The following is an 18,069-nucleotide window of genomic DNA, read 5'->3' on the forward strand; positions in this document are numbered from 1 at the left end:
ACATACACAAAACCTTTCTCTATGATATCAGTTTTCTGTGCATTTGTGCTGGGCAGCTCCAGCCCGAGGAGCTGAGGATTAAGGGTATTGCTCAAGGGCAATGTGACAGTAGCTGCTAAGTGTTATGTTCTTTTCCCCAGCCATGTTTCCCAGTTTAGTCAGGGATGGGAACGGTCAATTTTTTGTTCTGTAATTCACATTTAACTGCTGTGTTATTGCTGCCTTCGGCTGGATTAAGTGAAATTGAAATGACCCATAGGTCCAGAGTGATGTAATATAATGATCATCCATCCACTATTGAGAAATGAAGAATATATGCTTGGGAAAATACCTCTGCTTTCATTTAATATTCGCTTTTTGGTCACAGTTGTTGGGAACTCTCAGTGTTTCACTTTTTATTTTTATTATACCATATTAATTTCAGGTGCATTATACCATGTTCTTTACTCATTCGGTTTTATAGTAGTGCCATTATAGAGTGTAACAGTATCATTAACACTGAGGTCAGTCAGTGTGTGTCTTCACCTCTCTGCAGCTGCAGAGCATGGAGGTTACTCTTAATAAATGTGGTCTGGCTTTGACTTTTTGGACGCTCTCTGTAAAACTATTTGTACCTCCATGTATCTCAGTGTCGTAAGTCTTTTGGCGGCCGCATCTGTCCGGCTGCTTGGCCCAGACCCTGCAGAAGGGAGTTCAGTATGACTAAGACATGGTTTGGTCTGGTGTGTTCCGGTTTACAGAAGCTCATTCTACAAGCTGCAGAGCCCTCTAGTGGTGTGTATTACTACAGCATCATGTGATTCCATACTCAGACCCCAGCTCCTGAGTGCTGCTTCTCTTCTCTGTCAGTCTCCTCTGCCAGCAGCCTGTCTACCCCCTGCTAACACATTAGACACACCACCATCACATAATATCAGTAGTATGTGCACTGACATTGTTTGGAGTATTTCGTTGGAACAGGTAAAGGCTTTTGATGAAGTTAGAATAGACTAACTGGATAGAATAAAACAAATGCCTGTCCACCCCCTGCTTACAGGTTACAAATAATAATCATAAAGTGCAGATGTATTTCCATTGCCAGTTTCCACAATATCAGAATCTGGATTTGGAGCATGTATCTGTCTTTCTTTTTTTTTTATTAAAACCCAACTTCCATGATGATATTTATAGTATTTGACAGTTTTGTTTGTACTTCCTTTATACAACCTGTTCAAAGGATTCAATTAAAAACAGGTCCTGGATCTCAAGCATCTGGTGCAGGGGAATTGTTTTTGTTGTTGTGCTTCAATAAAGTATCTCCGCTCTCACAGTCAGCGCTGTCCCCAGCAAGAGTTTAAATTAAACACTGCTCTTTGCTTACTCTCTCTTATTTTAAAATCCTTTCCTCTCTTTTTTTTAAATTTTTTTTTAAACATTTTTTTCTATCCTAGACATTTTGAGAACACGTTGTTTGCCTTGAACAGATTCTCCACAATCCCGGGCACTGATTTCAAACAGTTCCCATCGCCCTTCACAGCTGTGTTTTATTGTCTGGGTTAATGAATTTGTTTTGTAGGGGCTTTTGGGTTCCCTGGCAGTGGTGAGGCGAGCCAGGCGCGTGGGCAATGTGTGCGAGCCTTGTGTGTGATTTCAGTCATTTCTAGTCACTGAGCTGTGCTTTGAGAAAAACTGTCCACATGCTCACATTTATTATGACTCCTCCATGCATACGTACATACAGATGCTGCCCTAGATTGTTATTTTCTTATAATCCATTACATTCTGTGTCATTGTGACTTGTAGCCAGTTGTCCACAGTTTCCATACCGGTTTCCACTTAAATCATGATTGAAATGCAAAGCAAATGCAACATGATTTCTAAGCGGTCCATAAGCAGATTTGTTGCTCTTTAAGTCACTGCATTATTAGGATGTTTATCGCAGCATTAGTTACGCTCCGTCATGTTTGACTTCATCTCTGTATTTTTTGGTCGATGTTAATGATGATAAAGTGAGGCTGGGTTGAGATCAGGCAGCTTTCAGCAGCAGGAGGTCCCACAGTCAGGGAGCTATGAATAGATGATAGAGCAGCTTCTGGGACTTATCTCACTGCTCTGTCATCGCCACTGTCACCCAGCAACACGGAAGTGTATACCCTCACACACACGTGTGCACACACATACATACACATGGTCCCCACATTATCCGCATGGTAACTGCCTGCAGCCTTGTCTTTGGGAGCCAGTACTGTAATGCTGCTTTATGACTGAACAGCTGACCTGTGTGTGTTTGCACTCTGTGTGTCAGCTCTGCTATGACGTTATTTGTTCTTCAGAAACAGCAACAGAGAAGTTAATGACTTTGTGTGAAAGTGTGCAAATCTCTCATCTTCCCAGCAGCTTCTCGTTCCAGTCTCTCCTCTGTGTTAACCACCACGTCTTCCTCCACACCCACACCATGGCATTCTCTTATTCGCTACCTCAATGCCATCCATGCCTTTATGTAGATTTACAGTGCAATTGTTGGCATCGTTGTCTGGCTGTCATGCAGTTGCCACAATGACAGGCTCCCGAAGTATTTTAGTAATGTCCCACCAAACTAGTAAAGAGCAAGAATAGAGAATATTTTAAAAATTGCTTCCCTCGTCCCATGTTGGTTTGTCTCTCTCTCTTTGACACACACACATGCAGAGGCAGCCCGGGTCAGCCATGTGCTTATACCACTGTGTGAGAGGAAAATACCCTCTGGTGCAGGGGAAGTCCCGCTCGGCTTCATCCTCCACCTCATCCTGGGATGATTACATGGATGGGAAACAGGGCTTTAGACTTCCTCCAACACTCATGCACACACACACACACACACACACACACACACTGATGCCAGTGCACACACAAACAAACACTAAGGCAGTACCCAGGTTCAGGACAAGTTATCAGGCCTCACAGGAACCTCTGAATTACAGTTTTTAGTAAACACACATGGGGAAAACCTCTCAATCACCCATTACCTGCCTTATCTCTATTCTTCCTCTCCCCCTCTTTATCTCTCTTTTCTTTTATTTCCTTTCTTTTTGTATCACTTACCACATCAGTTGACATTGTGCAGCTATAAGCATCTCTATCTACCACCTATTTTGTCTTAATTCTTTCCTACATCTCCTGCATCTTTTAACCTTCATCCAGCTCTTCCTTCATTCCCCTTTTTAATCATTTTCCTCTCTTTTCCATGCTCTTCGTCTTCTCTCATTCATCTCTTTTTCCCTCTTGGGACTGGCACAGCTCCTGGTTGGAAAAGTGTTGGCTGACAGTGGAGAGGGTTCCTCCTCTGGAGACAGATAGAATTTGACAGTCTGTAGATTATGATATTACTGCACTACTACATCTGTGTTAAGGACGCGCACGAGCTGCACTCTCACGCAAAGCTGGACTAATGCAGCACTATAGACAGCAGGGTACATTGCCAGCCAAGACGAACTGCTTTGAGAAGTGAATTTACAGTAACACGCTGGTCGGTAGCTGGTTTGGTTTGTCAGCGGGTTTGGACAGCAGTTTTACGTTATTAGTGGGGAGGAGGGAGTGTTTTACTGATGCATGTGTTTTTTGTGCACGTCATGCACACAACCACACTCAACTATGGTTAAATGTGTTTGGACAGTAAAGGTTTTGTTTTTTTTAGTATTATTGTTTCATAGATTTTAGAGTTGTCTATTGTAGAAGCCAATGAAGAATCAAAGCTTTCCAATATTGAGTTTGTCTTTTGATAAGAAGGGCCATACTATGATGTAGATCAGTCAACAGTCAGCAAAGACACCTCAAATGTCCCTGAACTAACTATTTTGCTTGCAGATAAATAAAATAATAAAACCTTTGAAACAAATGAAGACCTTTCTGCATTTCAGTCTTCACTCCAAATGCTACTAAATGTCACACTGTAGGAGAATGGAAGCTTGGTGACCTATTCTGCCCTCTTGTATAACAATTTAGCTCTCGTTCATGTAGGAGTATTAGCTGAATGTCAAAAGCACATAAGACGGCTTATCTAAGCCATGGTGTTGTTGACAAGCTTGGCTCAGTGAGCGACCTGGGGCTGGATCCTTGTCTGTGTATGTTTAAAGTAAACCGTTTCCAAGACCGCTCCTCTTTGTGATGAGTGTTTCATATTGTCTCGTAGCTGTTGAGCTTTGAGAACTGAAGTTTCCCTCTCGACCTCCGATCTTTCCAGGACAGTGAGGTGTCAGAGGAGCTTTTATGTGCTCTGCTGGCCAACAGAAATAGGGAGACATCAGATGAGAGTGAAAATCCGAAGCATGGAAAAGGAATAGAGCAGACAGTAAGAGAGTGGAGACAGCTTGAGAGAGGATGGCCAGAGACAGAGAATACAAGAGGGAACAAGGAGTAAGGGAGAAAAAGATGTGACATGACAGAGTGAGAATAGGAGAGTCTGAATCCGGTGTTTGCTTTGATTCCTGGCTCTGTCCAAAGTATTTGCCTGTAAATGTGGGAGCTGACGTTCCTGAGAGGTCAGCTCTTAACCAGTCAACCTGGTTATTAACCCTCTCTGAGGGCCAGATCCCTTTCACCCTGACCTCTTCCCATCCTGCTTAGTACTATTTTCCTTCGCCCTGTTGCTGCTGAGAGTAATAATAAATAAGGCTCCCTGCACAGCCATCTCCTTTTCCATTTTGGCTGCCTTACATCTGTTAAGTTAGCGTCGTTGTCTCAGCTTATCTTAAACATACATATTTTCATAGCCAGTGTTCATCTCACTGCCCTTCTTTTGTTATGAAACCGTATCTTTTTTCCCCCTTTTTTGTTCATGTCTCACTGACCCTCCTGTGTGAATCAACTGCTAATTGACAGCCAGTCATAATAACTCACCTTCCCTGTTCAGCCCCAGCACCCCAACCAACCTTCTTCTCAAAGCATAACTGTGGCACATTCTTAAATTGGCCCCTTGGAAACTCAATCTATTTGAGATCAGTAGCAGCTGAATTTGCTCTCTCCTCAATCGGTTTTGGCAAAATTGGCGTGAAAACTCCAGATAAAATCATGAAGGCTGGAATTCTATTAGAGCCTGGAAACAAACGGCGCCTTTGAGGAGAGGCAGCGGGCCCCCACCGTGAACCCTGAGATCGGGTGTCGACTCAGGTGAGGAGGAGTCAGGAGTGCCCTCTCTCTCTCTGCCTGCAAGGGAAACAGGGTCACACACCCAGGGGACTAGTAAAAGCAGGGCACACCAGGCCAACTAGTACAGACACACATGTACACACACCATAGTAGACTTTGTTCAGTGAAAAAGCCCAGAATTTTTGTCTGAGGACGTGAAAAGAGGAAACAGATTTTTTTTCTCTACACCTGTAAAAGCAAGATTCCACCTAGAATAACAGGTGATGGAGAGTATTAGGTTCTCACTCTGTAACTTGGATGGTGTAGTAAAAGTGTGTGTGTCTGTGTGTGTGTGTGTGCGAGCCTGCGTGTGAGTTTGCATGTGCGTACATACATGTATGTGGATGTAAATGTTTACATTTGACTATACGAATGTACAGTATCTGCTTCTTCCTCACTGTGATTTTTCAAGCCCTGTGGTTTACTGGAGTACTACTGAGTTCCTCTTGGACTGCTCTCATTAAACTAAATATTTACCCTAAAACAAAATTCACACATCATTCCAGGCTTTTGGAGGATTTTCCATTGGTGCAGGCGCATTTTCTTTTTGTCCACGTCTCTCTGTTACTATGCTATCCAGGTCACATAGGGGTAACATAGTAAATATTGTGAGTCCCCACATTCAGTCTCAATCAAAGCTGCCCAAGATTACATGTAGTGCTTAAATGATTAGTTGATTTATCAAGTGGACAATAAATTAATCAACAACAATTTTGATTATTGATTAATTGTTGAAGTAATTTTTCAAGCTTCTCTAATGTGTATATTGGCTGCATTGTCTGTTTTATCATTGTAAGCTGAATGTTTTGACTGTTGACTGAAAAATTGCGATGAGCGTTTTTCACTATTATCGACCAAAATATTAATCAGTTATTTAAAAAACAAAATGACATAATTTAATAATGGAAATAGTCATTTGTTGCAGCCTTAACTGTTAAATCTGTTTCATAAGTGGTGTTTACTTTAAGAATCGTCTTATTGTGTCACATGTTTCTTCAAGTGCATGTTTGAAGAACCAAACATTATTCTATGTATACCTCAAGTGCTATAAATGAATGTATGTGTGAAATGATTGATGTCTTTGTACTCGAGGCTTATTACTGGCCCTGAAACCTGATAGAGGCATGTAAACCCAAATGACGTCTAGGCAATGATAGATATGCACGGATAGGTGCCATGTAGCCACTTGAGACCCAACTCAAAAACATAGCTCAGATGTTTTGGATAATCAAGAGGTGGGCTTGATTTTATACCTCACCTGTTTCAGTTTGTCTGTTTGGAGCTGCTCCAGTGGTTCAGATCATCAGACGCACCTCACATAGTCCAACACTTGGAATAGTTCACTAGCTAAAATCAGTTCTTGATAATGTCTTCATTTGAACTGCAGTCTTTTGAATTGCCAGTACTCCAGCCAGAACAGAAAAAAACTCATGATGTGTACAATGATGAGTTAGTTTTGCAGTTTAAAGTATAACAGGTGTTCCTTCTATGTTAAACTATACTTCTGAATCCCACCAGTGCAATGATCAGGTCTTAAACACCTGAAATTGTTCCATCTCCCGCATCCAATTCAGCCAAAGTTTTCTCAAATCTACAGGTCGTTTTTGTAGTCAACTTAGCTTTTCTTCTGTGGTTTAACTTTGGTCTTTTCTTGTACCGATGTGTCCTCTCGCCTTGTCCACTATGGTCCCCCTTATCGAGGCCCTTCTTCCCGCTAAGCCAGATGAGGGGACAGGGGGTCTTGCATCATTCTCCTTTGAGAACCTAACATACAGCACATCAGAGCCTTTGTCTCACTCAGCCCTGGGAGCACATCCAGAGAGAAATTAAAGGAAGATTACTTCAATCCTCCTCTTCTAATTTCAGCTCTGTAAATAGACAGCAAGCCAGGGTTGTTCTCGTCTTCACGCCGCTCTTTGAATTTGTATGCAATCTTACTATGCGTGTATTTGTGTGTGTGTGTGTGTGTGTCTCATTTTTGAATGCGTATACAGGCTTGTGTGTGCTTGCAAGTGTGTGTGTGTGCTGGCTCCCCAGGGTGTGGGCTGATCACAGCAGCATCGCTCACAGTCCTCAGCAGACCACCTGGGGCTTATCTGCCCCCCTCAACCCTACACCTCCCACCCTGTCCTGCTCCAAACGGACCTCATCTCACCTCGGGTCGCCGTTGTTTTCCCTGCTGTTGCTGTTTCCCCATGACCTTGTTACTAAAGCAGAGAATACAGACATGGCCGCCAGGCAGCCTAGGGAGGCGCTACAGAAGAATACTTTATGACCTAATGAAAGGCATCTCTGCTGCTTTTTGAAGTCTCTCAGAGGTCTGCTTTCGAGAACCACCGAGCCCATGCTGAAGACAATGCAATTTGAAGTCTCTTTTGTTGTTTGTTTGTTGAAAACATAATGCCAAAGCTAATGATGTTAAGTTGAAAGCTTGGATGAGTGATCTTGAGGGCCAGGCTGAAACCTGATGATCACTCTGCTGCATAGCTCTCTGCTGTACTGAGGATGTGTTTTCACTGTGTGCGTGCCTGTGAATTGTGGTACATTGCCACACTTCGCTTTACCCACTAAATATAAACAGTGATTGAATTGTAGTGAAGAATTACATTGAGTCATGCGCTTACAATTCATTTTTGCTATGTACCAAAGACACAATAGACATTTAAAGTCAAATTGCAAATACAAATGACACTCAAGCTTACCCGTTCTCTAACAAACTCAGAGATTTTACATTTCACTCACATGCAGAATTTCTCACAGTAGCTAACCCACAGACAGACATTTCACACCCACAACTTTCAGCCTCCACCGTCATCATTAAGCCCACCTCACTCAGGGACCCTTGGCATGTGTAAACACTGGATCCTGAATATTAGATTAGAAAATTACCCCCACACAAATCTAAACAGGGACAGTGGCAGCTAGTGAGATCCAGTTGCTCTCTGCTCCATTCCCATGGAAGGAAAAAAGAGAGGAAAGAAAGTCTGCTGATGACTGCTGCTATGGAGGCCAGGATCACAGCAATTAAGACATACCCCAGGGGTGCTTCTGTCTCTCATTCACTTTCTCTTTTGTTGTAGTGTGTCTTCTAATCACACCTTTCTCCACATCTGGCCTTCATCTTAATTGAATCAGTTACCAAATAAAATGTTAGGAGTCTGGTTGCAGTTGTCCAGGCTTACAGGACAAGGAGTTACTATACAGTAGATGTTTTTGTATTACATGTACAAAGGCCATTCATCCATTTATCAGCCACATTTGTTCTGCCAAGTTCACCTTTTAGCTTTAGCCCCATGATAACTTTATCATAAAATATCAATGTCTTTACTGTCCCTATTTTGTTTATCATATGGCTGATATCTTGTTTATCATTCATGATGGAAGCCTTTGGTGATAAAGTCCATTCAGCAGCAACTGATTCCAGCTAAGAGATTATGTCAGATGAGCAGAGAAAGTCTGTGTATCATTTCTGAACACTTGCATCATGACAGTCGAGCCACTTTTCCCCTTTATTTGTTTTCACTAACACACTCGTGTTGTTAATCTAGAAATTGTCTTCTGGCATTTTAGAACATTTCCTTCACTGACTAATACAACTACATCGCAACCTGCTTATACAAACAGTCAGTGTTATTGTAGCAATATGGGGTAATTCCTGCGTGTCCTCACAATCACCCCTAATCCAAGCATTGGATTTGATTGGTGGATCTGAATCAGGGTTTTGGTTTAGATTGGTGGATCTGTTGAGGATGACTGAAGCAACAAGTCTCCTGTTGAGCTTTAAGGGTGGTGTCTGTCAGACCTTTTAAATCATTCTTGATTGCCAAAGCTTACGAGCGGGGCATAGTGGATTTGGCGAGCTCCTCCGAGAGCCTGGAGTCGTACTGGGAAGGCCTCAGTCTTACACTCAACTCGCTGAGCACAACACTGCAGCCTGCTGAATGTCAGGGCTCTGGATCCAGCTCTGCTTTACTAAGCAATGGCAATACGCATTCTATTTGTGGCAAAATATTTGTAAGCAAACTAATGTCGTGTGCAGGGTTAGGAGAGAACCGGTTTTGAAGTTCAATCAATTTGGCCGCCACATCTCCCAGAGCCAGGTTTTTGTTGAACAGCATACTGTAGTTCCCCAGATGGACCACATTAACTCACTCTTTCACAATTTTTCTTTTCATTCTCCAGCCTTTATCATTTTGCATCTTTGTATTTGAGCCAGGGCTTTTCCAAGCCATAAAGCAGCTGAAAAGTGAAGAACATCATCTCTGTATTCAAGCTTTCTTGTCTGTTCATCTTTCCTTTGTTTTTTCAGTTAGGTGTTTCACAGGCGTTCCTCTCTTTAGACCAGCCATGTCATACTCAGTTCTCGCCTCTCCTCACTTCTACTCCAGTAGGTCTTTCAGGATGGAAAGTGTTCCAACTGACCCAGTGCTTTAGGAATGTCAACATGCATAAATTATTACTGTCACACGGATGTTTGCTTTCCCCCCTGTATGTCACGTGGCATCGGGGGAACAAGAGTGTCTGACATGGTAAGCAAAATATTCTCGCATTGTTATTTCTCTAGTTCTGTCCAAAGCACAGATTGAGGGACTAAGGAGAGATGCTTGGGGGCCTGGATTGTGGGAAGAGAGAACGAAAAGGATATTGTCTCTCATGCTCCTTTGAGAAACATGCTGTTAACCCTGGAGAAGTAAACCCAACCCCCACCAGCAATACTGGGTGGAGGGAGCTTGTTAAAATGGCCCCACTCGGCGCCCGGAGCTTTGGAGTACACTGTGTTTAAAATACAGTTGACAGTCACTCTGAAGCACTCGGCATCCATTTGCAAGCTCTGGGGTCACGACCTTCCATTGCTTCTTTGTTGTGGTTCAGTTGAAGTGCATAGCAGGTTGCCTTTGTTATTGAAACAAAGTTGAATGTATTAAATGACTGCCTTTGATGCACTTTTTTGCTTTGTGAACGTTGTTATGGCGTACAAAGAGCGGTGACTTCATATTATAAATGTCTTCCCCCTTCTGTTTTCTACGAGAAAATGAGAGAATGAATTGTGGCCTTTGTGGCATTTGGTTAAGTATTATTGTTATTATTTTTGATGAAGATGAGGTATTTCTGCGTTGAGGTTTTCTTCAATCAGTACAAAAGCACAGAGGCCTGCTATCAGCTTTATGGTTCTGGTAAACAATAGCGGGTAGCACAGCAGGGGCCTAACCTGTAAACTCTGATGTAGTCAAGATACAGAAGTTAATTTCCATGCAGGCATCCTGCAAGCAAGTAGCTCCACTGAATAGTTCTGTCAAAAAGATTTAGTAATATGACTTCCATGTTTTTCAATGGGAATTCTATGGGATTGGGAGTTACAAGACAACATGGGAAAACTGTGATAAACATTAACAATTTTTCAACATGAAATGCATGAAAAGCAGCTCAGTTCCTAAGCTGACCTCACCTGACTACTATGACTACTGCAACCGCCTGCCACTGGTTTCATTTAGGTTCAAAAATGCTACTAATTGCAGCATGTTTTCTCTCCACAGTAACTGTCATATCTGTTAAAGTTAATAAACAAGCATATATTTTACCATGATTGTAAAACCTGAGAAGGTGACAGCCAGCAATGGAAACACAATGCATGTGCAGTAACTTTTTTTTTTTTTTTTTTTTTTTGGAAGAAAACATGATATAGTTAATAATTTTGCCTGCAATCTGTTTCTGGCTCTCTGTGACAACTCTGTCCCCACATACTTCAAGGTTTTCTTTGAACAACTCTGTAATTCTCTAATGATGTCAAGTTGCTGACCTATTTCACTCAACACTAATGTTCAAGTTCTTTTCATACCGCTGCATTGACCTTCTCCCACAATTAGCACTGTTGTCACTTCCTAGTGACATTTAACTATATAGTATTGATCCCTGCTTTCACAATTGTTCTGTGTTTCTGTCATGTGTTTTTAGTGGCATTTTATACTTTCTCATGCAGGCTAGTAGTGTTTTTTTTTGTTTTTGGGGGTTTTTTTTACATTTTTTAACATCTTATTTTTGTGTCATCCTTGAAATGTAGCAAACTTAGTAAACTTGGGCATTCTTGAAGCTTTTATTATATAATTTGACTGGATTCAGACTTAATTGAGGATATGTGGCTGTTAAATGGACCCTTTTGAAAGGGATAATAGTCACCTTTGTTACTTTTTTGGGGGGGTTGCAGAGAAGTTTATTTCAAAGAATACTCAAGATTGACCATATTGAGTGATGGGAATATTTCTGTGTACACTAGTGTGCAGTTTCTGATGTGATTGAGATGAGTACATTTAGATGAAACGTTAGTTACAGTTACTGCTGAATAATTACACAGTTGTTTAATATAAAAAATACACAAACCGCACCAAAAAATAAATACACTTCTACAGTCAAGAAAGCAAATTATTCCAGTTTCAGACACAACTGTTGTGGGGAAAAGTGAAAAGTGAAAACTGCCCATTGCAATTTCCCAAAATCAACGTTAACATATCCAAATTTGGTGTTTTATCCGACCAAAAGTCCAAAGCCCAAACATATTCAATTGTTAAAAGTTAAGACAAAAAAAAGCATCAAATAGTCACATTTGAAAACCTGAAAACCATTGAAATTTGACATTTTTGCTTTAAAAAAAATTATGAAATTATTAGTCTATCATCCAAATATTTCTGTGAATCGACTAAGTACAAATTTATTAATAAAATAAATAAAGAATATCTCTGATCCATAGAGAATGAGAAGGTGGGGTAGGAGATTTCCACTTCAACAGAATCAGAAGCGTCACTAGAAGCGTAGTATAGGCCACGAAGTCTGCCTTGTACTTTGACAGTGATACAGTGGGGGGAGAGACTCCAAAAAGAGCTGTTAGGGCAGCCGGTCACAATTGTTACTTTGACTTTATTTATTATATTCTTTTCTGTCGACTACCATGAACCATCTTAAAACATCCAGATTTTCATGTTCCCTGATCTCTGAACCTGAATTGCAACCTACTTTTCATTCATCTGGAAACAATCAACTGCATATGTGGTATTCAGATGTAAAAGTTATGTTGTCATATTCAACTACCCAGCCAACACTGTAAACGGGTGGCATTTGGATGATATGACATTTGCTTCCGCATATTAGCCTTCCTCTAGCCAAGCTGTTCTGAGTTACACTGGCAGAAATAGGGGTCAGAAGTCGTACAGATGCACTCTGATATGATTGGCACTTGGGAGACTCATGGTTTCACACTTTAGGGATTATCCTCCATTTTCCAGAATGTTCTGCCTAGAGACTCTGAGGGGATGACCTCATGATTTGGGGGGGCTGTGTGTAGTCGCACGTTCATGATCAACTAAGTCCAGAGAAAGATTGCATTGGGATCTGGAAACAGCGCTTCAGTGCAGCCATTATATAATATAATAGAAAGTAATGGTTGGAAAAGGGGATTTCAGCTGGGACCAGGCCTGCAGCTACAGTGCATGTTTGTATTCTGAATTTATTGCCCTCTGTCAATGAATAAATTGGCGAAAGGTTAAAACATATAGACTACAGAGCCATAGGTTTATGTTTTCTCTGTATACCTGTTCTCTGTTTCAGTGAATAAGCACAATGGGGATATAACTAAGCCCAGAAACACAGGAAGGAATCCACTTACGTGCTTTAAAACTGTAGCTGAGATCAAACCCTGGGAAAGCAACAGACTTCATGTGTGTTTATGTGTACATGTTTGTGAATGCACTGATTGCATGCATTGATTCAAACTATATGACCAACTGTATGCTGTGGTATGTTTTCTCATTGTCTCTTTTCCTCTACGCCCCCAATTGTGTTCCCTATTATCCGTTATTCCACTTGTAAGCACATCTAAATATAGACCAAGAATTTGCTTAGGGGGCACTCTCTTAGTAGTGGTGGTTAAAGAGAAGACGGGGTATTTGCTGTAATTGTAAATGCATGTGTACAGCCTAAGCTTGGGAAGAGAGACAGAGAAGCATAAAGAGTATCTGGCGGTTTCTCCTGGCTCTTGCTTTTTCCCAGCTGCTGTGCAGCTTATTTGTCCCTTCCAACGTGGGGCGCTCCTTGGAGTGGACATTTTGCCTTTGCTGAATACCTTTTCAAATACCTCCTTACCTCAATACAAGTTTCACCCGCTTAACACAACACACATGGAGACAGGTCCAGGCCCTTTTCTGCCTTCTCTCCCCTCCCCATTGCTTGGAAAATCTTACATTTCTACAAAAAAGAAGTGCACACATCCTGTCCTCATTAGGCCAGAGAAAGGAGAGGGATCTGGCAGGGCCGATCCTATGGAAGCCCCACACATGAGCCTGGACGAACAGAACAGAACAGGCAGGCGGGCAGGCATGCCGTGGCGTTTTATATGGCTCTTGTTCTTAGCCTTTGATGACACTGTTTAGAATAGGAAATATCTAATAAGTCAAGTATTCTGTCTAATGTGCTGCCAGTGGGTTTAGTATTTGCCTGGAGGTCTTGAAACACTATCTCAGCCACAGCAATAATATACATTTAAAATTCTCATGGAGTGGGTGGGAGGGAGCGATGTAGAGAGAGAAAGAGGGGGCAGCTGAGAGTACATGCTGTAATAGCAACCATGTGCAGGTTGGAGCAGACGAGAGTGGGATAGGATGGGCCATACCTTTGGTCTGTTGAAAACTCTCTTTCTGTGTGTCTCCTCCATTTTTCAATTTATCATAATCATGTCTCAAAAGACAGCAATAGCTAATTGAAACCGACTTTGTACCCATTAACATGGATGAGAAACGTGGAGGAAAGGCCTCAATAATGGGGTAACATTGTTGGACATGTTATTGAAAATGATGGTGATTAATAGGCCCAAGTCTCTTCATGATACACCTGACAAGTCTGCAGCTGTAAGAGGAATGTTTAATTGCAGTGGTTGAATAAATTGAAACAGCCTTACATGTTTACATGTGCCCTCTTTGCCTTCCCTTTTTTTATATTTTTACTTGTGTCTTTCTGTCAGTCTTTGTATGGCTGGATGATGAAAAAAAGAGTGCTCTTGTAGGGGTGTTTTGAAGTGTTTTTTCTCAGTATCTACAAAATATTTTCCATGTGCTTGGGAAATTTTTGAAAAGTAAACGCTTCTGTTTATTCCATCTTTTTTTACCCACATGTGTCAGTTCTATATAAACAGTAATTCATTATTTGGTAGGTAGCATTTAGTTTTATATGTTTGTCTCATTCCTGTCCCATGGGAGCCAGTGGCGGCTTCTTTTTACTCTTGAAGATGGCATGCTTGGTAGCAGAATAAAGATGCCTGTTTTAATTGTTGCTTGAAACCCAGCAACCTACTCACATTGATTTATATCATCTGTCACTGAAAGCTTTTTATTGCCACAACGGCTGGAACTCTCCCGACATCCGTTAGTTGGAGCCAAGCATAAAATCTCGGCTGCTTTATACACAATACCACAGTCACTGCACGAAAAACAATTCGATTTGCCGGGGTGAGGCCCTTTTAAAAGACATTTCCAATATTGCAAGAAGTGCAGAATGATTTTAAAACCACAGAAAAAGTCCCAGAGCATGCCTTTAATGTCTCTGTGGCTATACGATGCTCTCCTTCTTTGGTCAATTTGTCTATGGTTTCAATCAAGCAAGTTATTTGGTTTGTGTCCTCTTGTAAAGTCAGGATCCAAACAAGAAACAAACTTTGCAACAGCAAAAAAATGGTCTCATCCATTTTTATTTGATGCCCTCAATTCTAACACAGCATCTTGGTTTGGTTTGAGATAAAGCAGTTTGTTTTAATGCAAATTGAATTCTCATGTTCATCACATTTGTCAAGCTGTTGCACATGTTTAGAGGTGTTTGTGTAGTTACGCGGGTAGCAGCTGCCCTTTAGTGTATGTATGTGTGAGTATGGAGTTGTGATTCCACATTTTGATGTATTTAGGGATGATACTGGTGGTTTTTATAGTTAGTAAATTTTTTCAATATCTTTTTCAGGTCTTTTATTTAGATAACTGCTTTTTGAGGGGTTATCTTACATCATGATCTCACTGTTCAACTATCACTAAGTTGTTTATGAAAAAAACAGAAATCAGAACAGAACAGATGTGTGAAAACTGCATTAGCCACCACTTAGAATACTGGACAGTACAAACAATAGGTACAAGTTACAAATTTTTACCAGAAACAGAAACTTTATGCTCTCCTGCTTCTAGGTGGTGTTGTCACTCTGTCTTCTCTTTCAATTTCATTATTGTTCTTGAAAACCACTCCTCAAAAACTCTCTCTGCCTATAAAGGTAGGTAAAGTAAAGCACTTTTTTGCAGTGAGGCCACTTTCTCTCCCTCTTTGCAGCCATCTCCAGTTGACTTCAAATCTCAAAAAGTCACCATCAGTGTGAACACAGCCTTACCTTTCACTGTTTCTGCATATAGGTGCGTCGATACGAGCAGAAGCGTGGCAGTCGAGACCCTGCGGCAGGTGTTGACTCCTCATCACGTCACAGTGGGACTGGGCAGGACAGCGGCTTCGGCAGCGACAGTGCTCGCATTCGCATTGTCCAAATAGAGCAGCATAGCGGGGCCAGCCACCACTGCATCGCTAGGCCCTCCCACAAATCCACCATCACCAAAAACCTCAGCTTCATCCCTTTCGACATTTTTCTCACCGCTAGTAGGCTGTCTATCATGACCTATGCTTGCTCCAGTCCCCCAAAGGCCCTTCCCTCATCGTCAGACACCCCCAGCACACCGGAGAAGAAAGAGCATGGGGATAAGGTAAAGAAAAAGCCTGTGACATGGAAGCTCTCGCTCATGAGTCTGTTCCTGGATTTGTCAGTTGTCCATGTGTGTATAATTATTCATACCATATACAATAGCAGGTTGTGTCATTTATGTAGTGGTGTATAAGTACAAAGGATTACTATTACACAGTTTTCAAATCAACTTTAGAATTTTTAATTACTTTATGTTGTTGATGAGTCATTTCATACAGTCCAAATTCATCTAACTGAATTTAATCCAACGTAATGATGTGTTTTATACTGTAACATGGATTTGTACAGCATAGTCAACTAGCTCAACACTGTCCCACACAAAATGGAAAAAGAAACACATAGTTGTCGCAGGCATTTAGAACTGTGAAGTTTTCATTCCTGGTAATGAGAATGTCTATTGCTGACATCTACAGTACACTGAGTAGCCATTGTATTTGGTAACGTGCTATTGTGAATTCCTCCAAACAGTGATTCGATGTCTATGGATAGGGTCAACAGGAAATGTATAAACTGCATGATGCTGGCGAGTTATGATGGACCAAAACTCCTTAATGTTTCCAACAACTTATTGAAGCTTTTGTGAAAAATTAGGCTTGACACAGTACTAAATGATCTTTCTACATCGACTTTAGGTGGGAAAGAGTGCCCTCAACCAGCCTGAGATCCTGTCTGAGGCTCCTCCAGCCTCTACCTCCCCAACTCCAGACCCTGCTCCAGCTGCCCAGGGTTCCCTTGCTGGCCTGACCGCTGAGGACATCCTTAACAGCAACACTTCCCAGCCAACCTCCCCACTACTGAGAGGCAGCCTGCTCTCCCTGGACGGCCTGCCAACTCCAAGCCGCTCCTCAGCCCGCCAAGCACTGGGTGTGACCATAGTGAGGCAGCCAGGGAGAAGAGGTGCTGGGGACCAGGTGCTGGAACCCCTCCTGTACCTCCAGGTGATGCAACCTTCTGCTCTGCTCAGCTGTCACCACCGCAAGCAGAGGATGGAGCTGTCTGTGTTTGACGTGGCCTTGAGAGGAGTAGCTTCTAACTATAAGTGCCTAGGTAAGAGAGATCAAGAGAGTAGAATGGCAAAGTTTGTTTGGGAAAGAGGTACTGAATGGATCCTGTTAGAGTAAAGGGCGGGATTTGGATCTTCTGATTAAGATATAGACCCTATTTAAAGTACAGGGAATGTAACTTTACTACCAACTCATTATACCCACAAAGGACTATATAGAATATCTTAATGTTAAATACGTTGGCACCATTTCTTTGTCTGTCCTGTTCTCTTCCTTTCTCCATGCCCCTTTTTTGTCTTTCTTAATCTCTTCATCTTTTGTCCAGACCCAGGAAAGGCTCTGCCAGAGTCTCTGGACTACAATGTGTTTTGGCTGCAGACAGTAGCAGGAGAGGCAGACAATAAAACGGGCATCCCTCCCCCTCTGCTCTGCCTCCAGATCAAAGATTTCCTCAATGGACCAGGTGGGGATCATACACATACACACATAAACACACAAATGCACTGTTCAACACATGCAACTTTTGTACACTCACGCTTACATACTTACTATTTTAAAGCACCCGTTTCACATTTAATCCAATTTCAGGGGAAATGTCCACCGCTGTGCCGCATCAAGAAGAGCGCATACACACACACATTGATCAAACACATACTAGAGGCAAACACAAAGATCTACTCTTCTGCTGTGTGCGCAGATGATGAGCAGTCTGAATGACATTGCGGATGTTTTCTACAGTATGATATTGCTAATATTACTCACTTTGAACAGTAGACTACAAGCTCCTGAGGATTTTAGTGTGTGTGTGTGTGTGTGTGTGTGTGTGTGTGTGTGTGTGTGTGTAACGTCAGGCTCCTGTGGATTTGCCTTTCACAGGGTTTGGTTGTTTATTTTTAGACTGATATAGTATCCATATGAGTAGCTTTAAGCTAAGGTTGTTGACCTAAGGGTGTGGCTGACATCCTACCCAAATAGAACAGCAATGAATAAAAGCGTGAGTGGGCTTTTGAGTGTATGACTGTGTGCAACCTTGTTATCCCTATGAGGGTTTTATGGAGAGTGTGTGTAGGCGCAGGACATCCTTCAGAGTTCAGCTCCCTGAACCCAGCAAGCCAGATGCTGCAGATCCATACACACACACTGACACCCAACTAC

The 18,069-nt window shown here is 41.9% G+C and overlaps 1 protein-coding gene across 14 annotated transcripts in view; it reads left to right on the forward strand.

Moving 5' to 3' along the window:
• Positions 1-18,069, forward strand: part of LOC122881231 (vacuolar protein sorting-associated protein 13B-like) — a 332,781-nt gene that overhangs the window by 217,328 nt on the left and 97,384 nt on the right. For all 14 annotated transcript variants that reach the window (XM_044207125.1, XM_044207131.1, XM_044207136.1 and 11 more), the window contains 3 exons: positions 15,570-15,911; positions 16,543-16,957; positions 17,240-17,377. In XM_044207125.1, the coding sequence (XP_044063060.1) occupies positions 15,570-15,911; positions 16,543-16,957; positions 17,240-17,377 (895 nt within the window). The remainder of the gene's footprint in view (positions 1-15,569; positions 15,912-16,542; positions 16,958-17,239; positions 17,378-18,069) is intronic.

This window comes from Siniperca chuatsi, linkage group LG9 (assembly GCF_020085105.1).
Source record: "Siniperca chuatsi isolate FFG_IHB_CAS linkage group LG9, ASM2008510v1, whole genome shotgun sequence".
NCBI lineage: Eukaryota > Metazoa > Chordata > Actinopteri > Centrarchiformes > Sinipercidae > Siniperca > Siniperca chuatsi.